The sequence below is a fragment of the Oncorhynchus masou genome, chromosome 23 (genome assembly GCF_036934945.1).
Source record: "Oncorhynchus masou masou isolate Uvic2021 chromosome 23, UVic_Omas_1.1, whole genome shotgun sequence".
Taxonomy (NCBI): Eukaryota; Metazoa; Chordata; class Actinopteri; order Salmoniformes; family Salmonidae; genus Oncorhynchus; species Oncorhynchus masou.
The window spans coordinates 35,772,389-35,791,107 of NC_088234.1; the positions used below are offsets into that span (position 1 = coordinate 35,772,389).

The 18,719-nt window shown below is 42.4% G+C and overlaps 1 protein-coding gene across 5 annotated transcripts in view; it reads right to left on the minus strand.

The window, feature by feature from the left end:
• Nucleotides 1-18,719, minus strand: part of smoc2 (SPARC related modular calcium binding 2) — an 82,447-nt gene that overhangs the window by 35,201 nt on the left and 28,527 nt on the right. The window contains exons 4-10 of one of the 5 annotated variants that reach the window (XM_064931953.1): nucleotides 15,216-15,315; nucleotides 14,191-14,235; nucleotides 8,701-8,784; nucleotides 7,977-8,051; nucleotides 1,042-1,228; nucleotides 846-902; nucleotides 10-92 (exon numbers count right to left, since the gene is read on the minus strand). In XM_064931953.1, the coding sequence (XP_064788025.1) occupies nucleotides 10-92; nucleotides 846-902; nucleotides 1,042-1,228; nucleotides 7,977-8,051; nucleotides 8,701-8,784; nucleotides 14,191-14,235; nucleotides 15,216-15,315 (631 nt within the window). The remainder of the gene's footprint in view (nucleotides 1-9; nucleotides 93-845; nucleotides 903-1,041; nucleotides 1,229-7,976; nucleotides 8,052-8,700; nucleotides 8,785-14,190; nucleotides 14,236-15,215; nucleotides 15,316-18,719) is intronic. The other 4 variants (XM_064931954.1, XM_064931955.1, XM_064931957.1 and 1 more) reach the window with 4 other exon arrangements.

Below are 18,719 nucleotides of genomic sequence, written 5' to 3' on the forward strand. Positions count from 1 at the left end.
CAGACCCACCTTGAAGATGTCTGCTTCTGTAATGGTCCTTCGGTTTGGTGGGATGGGCTCTGGCATTGCCATCACACTTTGGTTGCTCATATCTGTGATACACAATGTAAATAACTATTAATGTTGTTCAGTTCACTCTTATGGTTAAATCAACAATGCTATAATTCATCCCCCATCTCCTCATGCAATCAAATGTCAGCAGTTTAAAGTCCCACTTAATCTAGAAATATTACTGTGGCTAAATACTTTCCCTGCAACTTGGAGAGAGGGTGAGAAGCTGCTCCAAAAACAGGAAGGGATAGTGGAGGGATAGTGTGTGTGTGAGAGAGAGAGAGAGAGAGAGAGAGAGAGAGAGAGAGAGAGAGAGAAGAGAGAGTGAAAGAGGAACAGTGATAGTGAGAGAGAGAGAAAAAGAGTGAAAGAGAAAGGAAATTGTGTGTGAGATAGAGGGAAACAGAGAGCGTGGGACACAGGAATGTCTTTCATGCCCTCCCTTGGAAAACGCTAGAGAGCGAAGCCCCGATTGCCACTGCTGTGCCATGCGTCCTGGCCAAGAACAGACTAATGCGCTGTCTGGCGCCCTGCCTGGGGCCCTGCCTGGGGCCTTGTTAATCCGATACCTAGCTCTGCATCATTCCCCCCGCTCATTAAAACTGTACCCGCACGCATGCCCCTTCTTTGCCAGCCTCGCCAACCCCTGAACCCCACACTCAACCTCACCAACCGCTCAATCACACACACAGCAGTGCCCATGATGGACCGCTTAGCTACTGGTGACTGGCACTCAGTTTAATGTGTGATTGGACTCTATAGGAAATGTGGATGTGAGGACATTCTGTATGTACCTGCATGTACGTTGGTATGTAGTTGCATCTGTACACTTGGAAGCTTCAGGGCGTACACTATACAAAGCAGGACACAAAGCAGGGTACCCAATAAGACGATATATCGATATCCTACTGTAATACAGGTTGAAATCTCCAGCCCCCAGTCAGGTGTTTTGTAGCTGTACTGTCAAAATGGGCAGTGCCAGTCTCTCACCTGGTGGAGGTGCCAGGAATGGGCCGCCCTGTGTCCACCAGCACGCACCAGCAGTACCCGGTGGACGGGTGACACTGGACAGGTTTGTAGAGGCCCCCTTGGGCACAGTCGGGCACGAACACCGCCTCGTTCTTGTGCTGCCGTGCTTCCTCCTGGGCCGACTGCTGCTCCTGGTCACATGATGAGGCTGAGGGGTCAGGGGTAAGAGAAGGAGCAGCGAGAACAGATCAGAACATCTCAAGTCAGCGCAGTGAAGATGGTCCACCTTGGTATATAGACACTCAAACACAGTACACCTGGAGAAGATTAATTTAACTTCGTATGGCTTGGGGGCAGTATTTTGACGTCTGGATGAGAAGCGTGCCCATAGTAAACTGCCTGTTACTCAGGCCCAGAAGCTAGGATATGCATATAATTGGTAGATGTGGATAGAAAACACTGTTAAAATAATGTCTGTGAGTATAACAGAACTGATATGGCAGGTGAAAACCTGAGGAAAATCCATCCCAGAAGTTAGATTTTTTTGATGTGGGTATTTTCAATTGAATGCCTATAGAGTGTCAAATGGGTTAGGACCCAGATTTTAGTTCCTATGGCTTCCACTAGATGTCAACAGGTTTTAGACATTGTTTCAGACTTGTTTTCCGAAAAATCAAAAAGAATGAGACCTTTCTGTCAGTGGACTGTAGAATCATGCAGTACTGGTTTGCGCGCGTGACCGAGTGTGCCCCCCTCGTTGTTTTTCCTTTCTATTGAATAAGCTATTGTCCAGTTGAAATGTTATCGATTATTTAGACAATTGACAAACTGAGGATGAATTCTAAAAATCGTTTGACATGTCTCTATGAACTTTAACGGTACTATTAGGAACTATTCGTCTGCATGTTTTGACCTCCTTTGAGCCAGTGGATTACTGAACAAAACACGGCAACAAAACAGAGTTTTTGGGATAAAAAGAGGGACTTTATCGAACAAAACAACAATTTATTGTGTAGCTGGGACTCTTTTGATTGCAACCATATGACGATCTTCAAGGGTAAGTGATTCATTTTATCACTATTTCTGACTTTAGTAATTCCTTTATTTGGATGTAAAATGTTTGTATGCTTTTGTAAGCGGGGCGCTGTCTTCAGATAATCACATGGTATGCTTTCACCGTAAAGCCTTTTTGAAATCTGACAAAGCGGCAAGAAGTTCATCTTTAAGCCAATGTGTAACACTTGTATTTTTTATGAATGTTTATTATGACTATTTCTTTACTTTGAATTTGGCGCTCTGCAATTTCACCGGATGTTGTCGAGATTGGTCGCTAGCGGACGCCTGTGCAAGAAAGGTTAAACACACCATTGTTGTATTTAAGCCCTGACCCAATATAACTGAAGTTTGGATTTGTAAAACAAACACATGCTTTCTTTTCTCTTGACATACCTTCCCATATTCCCATATTCTGCATCAGACCCTAGACCCACACAGAGGATGAACCAGAAGGTAGCAGTTGTAAATAAAGAGAGCCCCGACAGACATGCAGTATTTTGATTTGTATTGTTGTTATTTCTCACATTATTACATACTGCCAAAAATAACTTTGCGATATTAGATCAACGGTCACTCACCATTATTTCAACCGGAAATACGACTTTCTGAATTGGAACCTTTATTTGTACTACCCGAATCATTTCCACTCATCCCAGGGGCTGCTGCAAGATGCCGGCGATGGAGAAGAGGAATATGGAGTGGGATTTTATTCCGACTCAGGAGGCGTGTATGCTATCCACCGCTTCCGAGTATATTACTTGCTGATGTTCAGTCTCTGGACAATAAAGTAGACGAGCTCAGGGCGAGGATCGTTTTCCAGAGAGGCATTAGGGACTATAACATACTCAGTTTCACGGAATCATAGCTCTCAACGGATATACTACCCCCGTCCATACAGCCAGCTGGGTTCTCTGTACATCGAGCGGACAGGAAGAAAGATCACTCCAGAAGGAAGAAAGGCGGAGGTGTATTTCATGATTAACTACTCATGGTGTGATTGTGATAAGATACAGGAACTCAAGTCCTTTTGTTCTCTCAATCTGGAATACCTCACAATCAAATGCCGACCACATTACCTCCTGAGATCATTATTTTTGGTCATCGTCATGGCCGTGTATATTCCCTCTCAAGCCGACACCACAATGGCTCTCAAGGAACTACATTGGACTTTGTGCCAACTGGAAACTGCATATCTTGAGGTCGCATTTATGTAGCTGGGAAATTTAATAAAGCATTTCTGAAGAACCACTACCAAAGTATTTCCAACACATCGCTTGCCCTACTCGCTCAATAAAAATGATTGACCAATTGCTACTCCCCCTTCCGGGGTGGCTACAAGGCCCTCCCCTGCCCTCCCTTCAGCAAATCAGATCACACCTCCATTGCGCCTCCTTTTTATAGACAGAAACTTAAACAGTAAGTACCCGTGGTAACGTCGGTCTGACCAATCGGAATCTATGTTTCAAGATTGTTTTGACAACACGGACTGGGATACGTTCCGGGTTGCCACTGAGATTGACATTGACGTATACACTGACTCGGTGGCTGAGATCATCAGGAAGTGCATAGAGGATGTTGTTCCCACTATTACGATAAGAACTTACCCAAAACCAAAAGGCGTGTTAACACTTGCAAGGCTGCAGGCCCAGACGGCATTCCTAACCGTGTCCTCAGAGCATGCGCAGACCTGCTGGCTGGACTGTTTATGGACATTTTCAATCTCTCCCTATCCCAGTCTGTTGACCGCACTTGCTTCAAGATGTCCACCATTCTTTTAGGGATGGGCATTTTACCTTTTTTGACTGTTCGAGTACTTGCATGCTTTTTTAGAGTACTCAAGTACTCAAAAAAAAAAAAAAATCAAAAGCTATTTTCAGAAAATTGCACATTTATCAATATGCCAACAGTGAGTAACAATGCCTAATTTATCATAACCATTACAGAAAACTCATACTAATTGCTAAATTGACCCATATATATATATTCATTCAATTTATAAAACAAGTGCCATTTAAGATGTATTTATTGAAAACTGTAAAATCAACTGGTTAACATTGTGGAACACAGTCTTCAAAAAGGTAGTAACCTCAGCAGTGTGGCGCTTACTTGTAGAAGCTTTCGCTGTGCAATGGAATAGCCTTGTTTTGTTAATTTTGCAGACAAGACCCCTTATTTCCCGAGCCCTGATCACAGTAAAGACACCTATTTTCTAGTAAAAAAACATGTAATATATCAAAATAAGATAGAACAGAATAGTGCAAAGCCATTCGTGTCTCGTGCCTGGAACAGTTACTCTTAGAGTGATAATGTGAAATGGGCTCAATTTGGCAAGGGTTTACAAACCAAAACCAAACGAAAGTCTTCCTTTTGATAAGCAGATTGAGTTTATTATGCCTGTTCCTTCTACATTGAACACTGCATGGGGATTAATTATGGTCAAGACATCTGTTTGGGGAGTAAGGCCTAGGCTTAATGATTCTGATGAAAATACACTCTTTGCTTCATCAAACTAATATCTTTTTCCATATTTTCAGTGTGGAACCTGTCTATGTTTAGTCGGGTAATAGTTTGGGCTAACCAATTCTAAATGCCACTAGCAGTTCGTAGGATCGTCACCAACATTAGTTACCACAAACACAAAGTCATAAACCCTGCCTGTTTCTAAAAGTTTGCTTCTTAAAAATGAGATTAAACCTAACCCTGACCTGAACCACACTGTTAGCCTTATGCCTAACCTTAAATTAAGACCAAAAGCACATTTTTGTTTTCATGTATTTTTATGATATAGCCAATTTTGACTTTGTGAAAATTTTGACTAGTACCAGTACCCTAAACAACTCATGACAAATGTTCCAAATCTACAGTTTATTGTTGCAAACACATATATCCATACTTCAGTCAACCAGTCCATTTAGAATTTGTGATAAAATTGTCATCATTTGGCAAGGAATGTAGCTTGTGTTTCCCATCAGTTGGATACGTTTTTATAGGCTTTTATTTCTGTAGGCGTACACAGCACGTGTGTGTAGAGGGAGCAGTCGGAACACAATTGAGTGAGTAGTGAGACATGGAGGGGAAAGGGAATTAAGTGAGCGGAACTTGTGAGATGCTTGGCTTGGTTTATTTTGTTGTTGTGTCCCAGAAATGCACATGTACAAATTGAACACTAGAGTCAAAGCAAATTAACCTTGTCTTCAATACTAAATTTAGACCAAATAGTTTTACAGTATTAAAAAACAAAACTCTGGTTACAGATCGAGTTGAGGTCAGTTCGAGTACTCAAGTACTTACTCATGCCCTTCCCTACATTGTTCCTGTACCTAAGAAAGCACAGGCAACTAAACTAACTTACAAATTGACCCGTAGCACACACTTCTGTCATCATGAAGAGCTTTAAGAGGCTTGTTAAGGATATAAGGATCCACGCACACCTCCACCTTACCCTAGACCTAGACCCACTACAATTAGCAAAACACTCCAACAGATCCACGGATGATGCAATAACCATTGTACTGTACACTGCCCTATCCCATCTGGACAAGAGGAATACCTATGTAAGAATTATGTTCATTGACTACAGCTCAGCCTTCAACACCATAGTGTCCCCAAGCTCATCACTAACCTTGGAGCCCTGGGTTGGAACCCCACCCTGTGCTACTAGGTCCTGGACTTCCTGACAGGTCGACCCCAGGTGGAGGCTACAACACCTCAGCTATCCTGATCCTCAACACGGGGCCCCACAAGGGTGTGTGCTCAGCCCCCTCCTGTACTGCCTGTTCACCCATGGCTGCTTGGCCATGCATGTCACCAACACAATCATAAAGTCTGCAGACGACAACAGTGGTAAGCCTGATTACCAAAACGGATGAGACAGCCTAAAGGGAGGAGGTGAGGGTCCTGTCAGAGTGGTGCCAAGAAAATAACCTCTCCCTGAATATCAACAAAACAAAGGAGTTGAGCCTGGAATTTAGGAGACAGCAGAGGGAGCACACCCCCATCTACATCAACAAGGTCTCAGTGGATAGGGTGAAAAACTTCAAGTTCCTCGGTGTGCACATCAATGACAACCTGAAATGGTCCATCCACACAGACAGTGCAGTGAAGAAGGCGCAACAGCGCCTCTTCCATGTCAGGAGACTGAATAAATTTGGCTTGGCACCTTAGGCCCTCACAAACTTCTACAAATGCACCATTGAGAGCATCCTGTCAGGCTGTATCACCACCTGGTACTGCAATTGCAGCATCCGGAACCGAAAGGCTCTCCAGACTCTGACATTGCTCATCTAATATGTCTTAATTTTGGCGATTTATGTGTATTGTTTTGCATTGTAAGGTATTACTGCACTCTTGGCGCTAGGAACACAAGCATTTTGCTTCACCTGCAAAATATGTGTATGTGAACAATACAAATTTATTTGATTTTTTTAAAGGAGGGGAAAAGAAGCAATGGAGGAGGAGGAGGATGAGTGTTCGGAGACAGTGTGTGCAGACTGCTTTATCAGCCCACCACTGCACTGTTTACCGGCATTAAAGGGCTAATGACTGAACAGAGGTCCCTGTGCTCAAGTTATGTAAATATTTACACACACACACACATTTTCCCAGAGAGAAAAATGCTACATCTACTGTATCTAAAGTAACTAGCTTTTATGTCTGCATATTTTTCCTTAAACATTCCCAAACACAGTAGTAGGGACTTACTTTGGCTCCCCCGAAGAAAGATATCTCTCCAAGAGTCCCACCAGAAATCAATCAGATCACTCCCTGTAGCCAAATTTTCCCTATGCCACACAGCTCTCCAGCAAAGCTTTAAAGCATTAAACTTCTATGCCAACACATTTTTTAAAGAGCTCCTCTGGGCCATTGGGGCTTTCAACACTTCTTCTTTCTTTCCTCTACTTCTTCATTGTGGCTTCCCTCTGGGCATGGAATCAACAGTAAGATAATGCATATCCCCTTTGTCTTTGTTTGTTTTCATTTTATAAGAGCTTTAGCCACACAAAAGACCCTAAATACCTCCTTTGCTCTCTTAACTCTCTCTTCCTCTCTCTCTTTACTATTTTTCTCTCTGTGTGTCTCTCTTTTGATAATTTTTTAATAGATAGAAATCCAATACCCCACAAGGAGCACATGGGAGTTCATTGGGTAATCAAAACCATCAACACTGCATTTGCAACGTTTTCATTGGTCTAAAATCAAGACTGAGTGATTCACACACACACACACACACACACACACAGGCATGCACATGCGCACACACACACACGTATCATGACAAGACACCAAAAATAACATTGTTTCACACAGCAAGCAGTAATTTTCCCCAAATGAGTAGATAGGAATAAATAAAATGCCATTTTTCACCTTTATTTAACCAGGTAGGCTAGTTGAGAACAAGTTCTCATTTGCAATTGTGACCTGGCCAAGATAAAGCATAGCAGTGTGACACAGAAAACAACACAGAGTTACACATGGAGTAAACAATAAACAAGCCAATAACACAATAAACAAATCAATGACACAGTAGAAAAAAGAAAGTCTATATACAATGTGTGTTAGAGGATAGATTGAGCCAGGGGAATGGAGAGGATACTGCAATGTGCTGACAATTACAGGCACATGGCATAAGAAAAAATACAGAGACAGTGCTCTAAAACCATCATCAATTGTGAATGCAGCATACTCATCCCATATACTAATATCATATAGATTGGTGTATCCCATTCAATTCTCTCATAAAATACTTAATCATAATGAAAGTCTTTCTTCTACTACGATATTCTTACAAAACTCTCTTGCTATTTTTAAAATAAACTAAAGAGCAAGAGCTTCATCAATTCAGTTCACAATGCAATCTAAAAAACAATCATTGGATAGGTAGAAATGCCTCTTGAACTCACATTGTGTTCTGGTCCTGTTGTTCTGCCGGCTGCGGACCTGCTCTGTCCAGAGGGTGGGGTACTGAGAAATTATGTCTGAAAGAAGATTACAGAATTCAATCAAACACACATTATACATCACATTTTTTTTTTTTTACCTTTATTTAACTAGGCAAGTCAGTTATGAACCAATTCTTATTTTCAATGACAGCCTAGGAACATGTTGTTCGGGTGCAGAACAACAGATTTTTACCTTGTCAGCTCAGGGAATTGATCTTGCAACCTTTCAGTTACTAGTCCAACACTCTGACCACTATGCAACCTGCCAAGCCCAGTTCAGAAACTATCTTGACCCTTTTCGAATACTGAAGAAATGTCCTTTCTTGTATTGTTGAGATGAAAACAAGGTTACTAATTTATTTATTTTATCAAATCAAATTTTATTGGTTAGCAGATGTTAATGCGAGTGTAGCGAAATGCTTGTGCTTGTAGTTCCGACAGTGCAGTAAAATCTAACAAGTAATCTAACAATTCCCCAACAACTACCTAGGCAAGGTGCAGTAGATGGTGTAAAATACAGTATATACATGTGATATGAGTAATGTAAGATATAAAATATAGTATTAAAGTGGAATTATTTAAAGTACCCAACCAATTCAGATTTGTTATTACTTGAAGGTGAGTAAGGAAGGACGCATTTCTGAACTAATCGAACAGGGCCCAGAAAGGAAGAAGAAGAGCTCACCTTCCTCGTCTGTCGGGGAATTTGGCTCCCCCACTAGGCCAGCTGACTCATCTGTGTTTAGAATGGAAAAGATTTGCAAGGAAACTACAATTGAGAGTGTACGCTAGATTTTTACAACACTAAATCAACCATTACAGATTTGCACATTGCCCGGCCAAGAGAGGTAGAGAGACTAGAGGATTGAAAGAGTGAGAGGGGTGATAGAGGAGATGAGATGCACTCAAGGTGTCAGTGGATGTACAGTACATATAGTGGTCATAGTTGGACATCAAGATTGCAGAGCTTCAATAATATTCATCATCATTAAAAAAATGTTAGTGGCTATTCAAAGACACATAATACCCATATCTAACTTCAGACACCCACACCATCCCCTTTGATCAATGGAAAATGTAAGGGAAAGTTACATATGTATACAGTACATCTCAAGCTAGGATGCAGCCCTACATACAGTACACTTATTGAGGACCAAACCCAAAGTTAATGAGAAGGGATGTGAACGTTGCTAAAGGCTGACTACTCTGTGGTATACACTTCTCCATCCCTCTGTGGATCTGCATGTGGGGAATGCATGAGTTTGTGTGCGTGCATATGTTCATGTGCGTATGTGCATGTGTGTACCGCCAGCTGAAGAACAGGAGCAAGGAGAGGAGAAGGCGTGCAAGGCCCAACCAGAGAAATATGCAACATCCAGGCGCACACATGTTCCAGATGAATCAATTAACAAGAGGGTTAGGGTTGGGCTAGGCTCTGTTTGTTTGTTTGATTTTGAGGGGGGTGGAAGGGAGGACTGGGAAAGGGGTTAGTTGGGTTCTGGCTCGTTAGTGTAAAGCGCAGGTGTGGGTAACCTCACAGCAGGTCACAGAGGAGGGCTCAACCACTGTGGGGACTGACTGGGGACATAGGCTTATGGGAACTAGAGAGATTGAAGAATGTTCCATAGTATGTTCATTCAATGGACAATAAAGCTTTTGGGATTGAATTCACTTGAACCCTGTCAGCCTTCAGTTACAAATTAATTCAGAAATGCACAGGAAGTCATAGCACTACACAGGAAATGAGATTCTAAAAAGGAAGTCATATTTATGACTTGGATTTAACATAAACCTCTAATAAACATTATTTTGTAAGGTTTTTATGGCTGTAATTCCTTTTTTCGTGTGCAGTAGGAAAATCACATGCCATTTGTTGTTACACAGCATTAGTTGCTGTCAGTCTTCAGTGACCAATTTTTTCAGAATGTGTATGTATGAATGCAGTCAAAAACTAGATTTTGCTGTGTTTTATACTGATCAAAAATATAAACGCAACATGTAAAGTGCTTCATGAGCTGAAATAAAAGATCCTAGTAATTTTCCATATGCCCAAAAGGTGTATTTCTCTCACGTTGTGCACAAATGTGTTTACATCCCTGTTAGTGAGCATTTCTCCTTTGCCAAGATAATCCATCCACCTGACAGGTGTGGGATATCAAGAAGCTGATTAAACAGTGATCATTACACAGGTGCACCTCGTGCTGGGGACAAGAAAATACACTCTAAAATGTGCAATTTTGTCACAAAACACAATGCCACGAATGTCTCAAGTTTGGAGGCAGAGTGCAATTGGCATGCTGACTGCAGGAATGTCCACCAAAGCTGTTCCCAGATTATTTAATATGAATCTCTCTACCATAAGCCACCATCTCCATTGTCATTTTAGAGAATTTGGCAGTACAGTGGAGAAGATGGAAAGAGGAGTTACAGGCTACTTAAAGAAGTGGCTCGGAGTTCCATGATGCCTTACCACCATAGGCCTCTATGGAGATGGTGTCCTCAAGCTGCCCCTCACCAGTCTAATAGAGGAATTCAAGTGTGCAAAAACCAGGCTCCAGATGACACTGAATGAATCTCGAAACCCAGTGGTGAGCAACAACGCGCCGACCTTGGCAACTGGGCGCAAATGGAGGCCAGGAAAAGCAGTCCAGGAGGCAACAGCAGCCCTCAGACATGCTGACATTGTGGGTCATGTTCAGCAAGGGAGAGGAGGCCTTGGGCTAACTAGCCGTGTTGCTTGGAGTAAGGCCACTGCACCAGAGCAGCGGAAGATGGTAGTGCAGGAAGTACACCATCAGGAAAAGGCTGCAAGGTGGGCCAAGGCAGTCTCTCTTTCCAAACAGGGACAGTGGACTCGATGGGACAGTGTGGAGAAGAGGAAGATCCGCTGGAAGGATCTGTGGGCCATGGAAGCGAGGCGGTTGAGCTTTCCATCAGAGCAACATATGACATCCTTCCAACACCAGTTGATCTTCACCAATGGTATGGTGAAGATCCGGACTGTGCCCTCTGTTCCATGCCAGCCAACCTCAGGCACATTCTTACAGGGTGTAAAACAAGTCTCATCCAAGGACGCTACACTTGGTGTCACAACCAAGTCCTTAAAAACCTTGCGTCCATCCTGGAGGACAAGCGAGCTGCCACCAACTCCCTACCACCCCCAGCAGCATCACACCCCTTACGGATGAACTTTGTCCGCGAAGGGGCTAAACCTCCAAAGAGCGGCTCTACACCATTAGAGCGGGACCAGCTGCGCTTGGCCCGCGACTGGAAAATGCTAGCTGACATTGGCCGGCAACTTGTGTTTCCTCCGGAAATCGCAACCACCACCCTAAGACCTGACATGGTGCTCTGGTCCTGTTCGCTCAAGAAGATCTTCATCATTGAGCTCACAGTACCCTGGGAGGACTCAGTAGATGACGCTTATGAGCAAAAACATCTGCACTATGCCGATCTAGCTGCCGAAGCATGGCATCATGGCTGGAACACAGAAGTCCGACCAGTGGAGGTGGGCTGCAGAGGTTTTGTGGCAACATCTACAACCAGACTGCTTAGAGACCTGGGAATTAAGGGCCAGAGCCAGCGTTAGGCAATCAAAGCTGTATCGGAGGCGGCAGAAGGCAGCAGTCAGTGGCTCTGGATGAAGAGGAAAGACCCCAGCTGGCCCCCGAAGTGAGAGGGCCAGGAGGTATGCGGTCAACAATGATTGACTCAGGGAGGAGGACGCCCCTGCCATGCATAGTCCCATGGGATGTTGGCTATCAACAACAAGGCAACTCCTATGACTAATTGGGAATGGGATGCAAGCATAGGTTTGATCACCCTGTCGCCGGACGCCTTTGGGGAGGGTGTATAGTGTGAAAGGCCAAAACACCCTAGGAACCAAAGGTACACTACTGACGATGCGCTCCCCAAATTTCACCAGGCTCACTGTTCATTAACTCTTAGAAGTGCTTGCACAAAGGATAGTAACATCTCATCCTGTGTTCTTGGAATCCAACTGGCCTCACAACCACAGACCACTTGTCAGGTGGTCGGTTTGCTGATGTCAATGTTGTGAACAGAGTGCCCCATGGTGGTGGTGGCATTATGGTATGAGTAGGCATAAGCTATAATGAACACAATTGCATTTTTTCAATTGCAATTTGAATGCACAGAGATAACATGATGAGATCCTGAGGGCCGTTGTCGTGCCATTCATCACCTCATGTTTCAGCATGATAATTCACAACCCCATGTCGCAAGGATCTGTACACAATTCCTGGAAGCTGAAAATCTCCCAGTAACAAATCTCTCACCAGACATGTCACCCATTGAGCATTCCACAGGCCACAGTCAACAGCCTGATCAACACTGTGCAAAGGAGATGTGTTGTGCTGCATGATTCAAATGGTGGTCACAACAGATACTGACTGATTTTCTAATCCATGCCCCTACCTTTTATTAAAAGGTATATGTGACCAACATAGATTAGGGCCTCATTTATTCATTTCAATTGACTGATTTCCTTATTTGAACTGTAACTTAGTAAAATCTTAGAAATTGTTGCATTTTGCGTTTATATTTTTGTTCAGTCTAGTTAATTGACCAATAAGAAAGAGAGATCCAAACCTCTCTGCAAATAGCTCGTTTTCCCCTCCGCAACGCCAGACAGTCCTAGCTAAGTTCGTGCTTGAGATATTGCTCTTTGTTAATAAGCTATTTTTGTTTATTTTTTACCTTTTTAATCTAAAACAAGTAAGTAAGGTACTTAATTGTTACCCAGATGTTATTTGAGATAAAAACAGCTGCATTGGACTTTAAATTAAGTCCGCAAGTCCCATGATAAATGTGGACGGTGTTAATTATGGAAGATATCTGGTTCCCACTTTGATGTTTGTTTCTAATAACAAACAGTTGATGAGGCCGTCTAAGGAGGCGTAGATATCGATGGATCTCTTGCCGAATCAAAATATTGACGCAATCAAAGCTATTTTCAGTGTCGGGATACCACAAATCTATGGTTTATTCTGGTTTCAACCATCCTGTTTATCCAACCAAATCAAGCTGAACTATACTCTTTCTGTGCACCCTAAATGACACCCTATTCCTTATGTAGTGCACTACTTTGACAAAAAGTAGTGCACTACATAGAGAAAATGGTGCCATTTAGGATGCACTCTCTTTCTCTGGTCTCTGCATTTACATTTTCTCTGACTCTAATAACAGCTGACCTACAGTATGGGTATGACTTGGCTGGGCTCAAACAACATACAATCTCTAGGTTTAAGCTGTTCACTGAAAAGAGGTGCAGACATAAATGTCACACAGCAAAGAATATCACGACACCGCGTTCTGGAATCAATCGGAAACCTCCCCCCAATTATCAACATCCTTCACAGGATTCACAGAATTTCAAATCAGCATGCCCTTAAAATGAAACTCAGTTGTGAGGTAGAGAGAGAGAGAATCAGAGGATAAAGGAGGTAAAATGTTAGGGAGGACTGAGAAAATTATTGTATCTGTTGTTTCTGAGGACACTGCTGCTGAAAGGAAATAAAATTATTTGTGTTGGTGAGTTAAGTTGGTGAGTTCTGCCATTCTGAGGGCCCTTCAATATCGTTGTCTGGTTTCTGGTAAAGACAAGCAAAAAGGTAATGGGGTCTGATGCCCTTTTCACAAAATTGTGCCGACCCCGAATCAAAGTTTACAGGCTTGATATTTCTTTCCACATTGTCTTTTTCATTATGGTTCCAGCAACTATGGTGGATGCGTAACCAGCCCAGCTCAGTACAGTTTGGTTTGGCTTGACCTGGTTTGGCTCAGTAGTGTGAAAATCCCTTTAGTCTAGCTGCTGGGAGTAAACTTTATACAAGCCAAACACAGCCTCTCTTCTCTGGCCTAGTTACTGTGTAACAAGCTATCTTTTATTCCAGCCCTGAGGCTGCTCTCTCGCACTCTTTCAATTGTCAAAATATTGGAAAGGCAAGCTATAACAGGTGACCATCCTGTATGATGTACATATATTACAGATTCAAATACACACAGGTGCATGCACACAAGCACACACATGCACTCACTCACACACTCCCTTAGGCACGGATGAATGCACACCCACTATAGACACACATAAAATATACCAAAAACAACAGTTTTATCATGTTATTGTCAAGGTACTAATGTACTAAGTACTTACCTGCTTTTCCGGGTTCTCTTGTGCTAGCTCTCTCATGTTTTGACCCTGAAAATGGAAAGCAGTTAGCTTTTCTTATTGGAAAAGTCCAGGTAGTCACTCTCTGTTTCAGTCAGTTTTCTTCATTTGGTACCTAATGAACATGACCCAAGAGTCCTAGTACATCAACCAGTGGCTGCTATATCCGCCATGCTTTCAATCATTGGCCTCATACTGTGACACCAATATGGACTGCAAACCCAAACCCACACCCTGAGATCTCTGTAGTTGCCTCACAACTGAAATCACACTGACTTCCAATTGAGCTCCAAAGAGGGAAAACATAGGGACATGTGGCATTGGTTATTTGATTGTTTGGCAGACTCTTTTATCCAGGAACGCTCACATTCCGTACAGTTTAACTTTGTTGCTCAACTCCACTACAGGATTTTCTGCTGGGCCTATTTACACCATGTAGCCCATGAATTGAGCAACATCCTCGGACTCCTAGGCTGCGTCCTAAATGGCACATTATTCCCATTATGCTAAATAGCCCTTATGGACCCTGGTCAAAATAACTGTGCTCCATAGGGAAAAGAGTGACATTTGGGATGCACACCTAACCCTCAAAGCCCGAGGTCTGCTGGATCCTGACTTTCCCATAGGGAAGGGCATATATGGTGATCCACACAAATATGTCTCATAATCAAAAGAATGTCAAGTTGTTTCCCTACGTAAGTGGATTGAGCAAGCATTGTCATTGTTACTCAGCTACATGCTGCTAAAGCTAAATTACAATACACATCATTACTGTAATATTTGGATGTGGTTCTCCACTGTCAGCAACTGATCAATCAACAACAACATTGCGACAACATTGTAACCAAAAAGTGCCTGAAAATTAACACATTAACACTTACACAATTGTGCAAGTAGACACATACACAGACATGCACACACAGAATATACAGCTACAGTATCAACTAGATGGTTTCTAACAAAAAAATATATATATTAAAAAGGACCCAGTTTGGGAGGAGTGTACCTACCTTGGCATCGGGGCTTCTTATTGGCCACGGCTGAGCCACTGATAGGACGGCCATTGGGCGTGACACACCAACAGTAGCCTGTGTAACTATGACACTGCACCTGTAACCAACACAGCATGGCATAAGAGCTCAGCACAGGATAACATGTCACATAGACAAGATAACGCTGAAGGAAAAACTCCTTCACTAGAGATATTGGAGTATTTTAAAGTATAGTCATTTAAAGGGATACTTTGGGATTTTGGCAATGAGGCCATTCATCTACTTCGCCAGTCAGTTGAACTTGTGAATAACATTTTTATGTCTCTACTTGCAGTTTGAAGGAAGTTGCTAACTAGTTAGCACAATTGCTAACTAATATTAGTGCAGTGACTCGAAGTCTATTGTTATCTCATTGCGCTAACGCTAGTTAGTATTGGCTTGCGAAACTACCTCTAACTCCCTTCATACTGGACACAGAGACCTTATTGCCAAATTCCCAAAGTATCGCATTAAGAGCAGGGGTGGTTTCCCAAAGGCATCTTAAGGCTAAGTTCATCGTCAGAACCTTCGTAGGAGCATCGTTAAATCTCCAAACTGTTTCCCAAGACCAATGTTATTAACGTTGCACTTGGAAATTCTCGTAATCTAACGCCTGCCTCAGACCGCTCGTAGAACAGCTAAGTGTGTCGTTAGATTAATTTTCGCCTTGCAACCATTCCGTACAAATGTGAGCTACCGCGACATTCAAACGAGGCCGCAAAGAAAACTAATGGGACTGTAGCGACTGTGTTGACTTCAAAATCTGGGGTATGAACTATGTTTCTATTTAAGTGTTGATCGACATGGTAATGACTCTATAGTATTGGAGAAAAGTTGAAAAAACTGACCCTCCGTTACATCGTGCCGTAACGTACAGCACGCATAAAGTAACTATTTCTGTCTTACAATCTCTCTCCACCAGGTGTAGCACTTCTCTCATTGTTTAAAAACAAGAAATGGACAGTGACGGGGGTAAGGGAGGATACCTAGTCATATTTTGCGTCGTCACTGCCAGCGATCACGACTCTCAAAAAAACGGTTTACTTCTGAAGATCACTTTAGCACCGCTCTAAAAACCAGATTCAAATTCAACACAAACCTTCAAATAGGTATGTAATCACACATTATATAAACTCTTTATAGTGTTGTATTTACATTTTAGAGGCGATAAGGTGATAAATTGGACAGATTGAGTGAAAAAAAAGCAATTTTCCTTCACATCTCTCCTTCTCACTATTAGTTTCTCTTCCCCAACCTCTATTTTTAAAAAGACCCGACGGGGCTCATTGCCGTCTTGAATTATGCAGAAACGGGCAGCATTTAGGTCATGTCATTTATTTTGTTGGAAAGGGGAGAAAGTGTGCTTTACAATGGTATTGACATTATAGTTGATCTGGAAGTATTACGTTTTTGGGACGCTAAAATACGGTCAATTGTACGGACCAAGGCGATGTACAAAAGTGAGTGAATTTACATTAAATGTATACAAAGAAGATCTCCGCTAAACATAGAATCACATGGTTTACCCATCTCTCTGTGACCACTGATAACTTCATAGGGGTATCCTACGAAGCAATCTAGATCTACTTAGGGTTTTCTAAAGCTAATCAGCTTCAGTTAACTTCACATTCCAGCTCCGGCTTCATCCATACTACAACTGTGGATATTGCTCGTATAGTTACAAGCCTATAGCAGGCTTGTAACTATGCATGCATGTCGCACATGCTAGTCGAACGCCAAACTCTTCATTGAGACAATGATGAAAAATCAATCCATGGGCAAGTTATTTCATTGGTGCTAAACTATTGGTTCAGTCATTTCATTCAGGGTAAGTGGAGTTAACTGTGAGTTAGCCTGCCCCGCAGCAGGTTAGTTCTGAAGGATTCATTGCCATAGAAATGTACCTGGCTAAAAGGTGATACATTTTCGTATGACCGTTTATTGATACAAGCAAGTGATGTATAGAAAGATGATTCAAGTGAAAACTGAGATGATTGCATTAAAATATAAACAGTAGGAAATAATATTGAAATACATTTCATGTTCAATCAATTGAGTCCCAATGCTTGTAGGCTACTGTCTGTAATTTCATGAGGTGTATCGTAACAGGTGCGCAATAATGTGCCAAATCGGTGATTGAGTATTTTTATTGGGTATGCGTTAGAATAAGCCGCCTCAATATTTGCACCCGTAGGTGGTAATATCTGTCTAGGAGCAAATCCATCGTCAGTATTGTGAAATAATTATAATGTTAAGGTAAGATTTTAATGGATTTTAACTGTCTTTCTTTCGATCCTATCAGTATCGACACATGCTCCACTTAACAGCCGTTCTCTCTGCATGGTGTTTTGGGAAACGCATGTTCCATTTTCAGCCATTGTAGGAAAGGTGCATCGTTAAAACACTTGCAAGCCTAAGTTCCATCGCTATCAGGAAACCGGGCCCAGGTCGTTCGTATATTTTGAATTGATTCATTCATTCGTCATTCAAATACTTCCATATTTAAGTGCTTTCTATCAGTATCACCTCATGTAGTTAATTGTTTCAATTGTGTTTTAAATGAGCAGATTGGCTAGTCCTGCATGGCAGGTCACATTCCAAGTGTACCCAATTAGGTAATTGCTCAAACCAGAGTATATTACAAGTATATTCAGTATGTTCTGAAAAGTGAGTTTCTTTTTTTTACCGGCAATCTGGTTTGTTTTAGCTTGCTTAAACACTTTAAAAAAAGTTTTATTCTCAGTTTATTTTGAGGGGATGGCCAGCCTTGTCACGTATGGAGGCAGTGGTTGGATATTTACCCCTAGCGGTTTTGGGGGCTTTTTTTGTAGAAGGCTTTAAACTGAGATGTTTTTGCAAGAGCAAGCAATGTCAAGGCCTTCGTCTACCAGCACCAAGCCATAATTCAACAGGATGTGGGCGGGTGGCAACTGGTGTGTATCCTCTGGAGGACCAGCACGGAAGACCCGTGAGAAGGGGAAGCGGTTCTGCCCCTGCTGAGGAGTACAGCCGTTCCATTTTACATTTCAGTCATTTAGCAGACTCTCTTATCCATAGTGAATTACAGGTGCAATTAGGGTTTAGTTCATTGCTCAAGGGCATATCGATAGATTTTTCACCTAGTTGGCTTGGAGATTCAAACCAGATTCACCTTTTGATTACTGGCCCACCACTCTTAAGGGCTACCTGCTGCCCTCAGTGCCTAGGCTGCAGTGTTCTGGGAGTGCGGTAGAGGCACTCCCGCAGTTGCCGATATACCAAAAGGGGAATTACAAGAAGACTTAGATAAAGTCAGGGGGCTGTCCTCTTGAGGCTAAATGGGGAACTGCAAAGAGATGTGTTTATTGGCTGGGTACTGGACGATTTCAAGGCCTTCAAAACGTAACTGTATTGGCAGGAGACTCTCTAGCTGTGTTTACACAGGCAGCCTGATAATTTGTCAAATTTTCTGATCTGATGGGTAGAAAGACCAATTAATGGCAA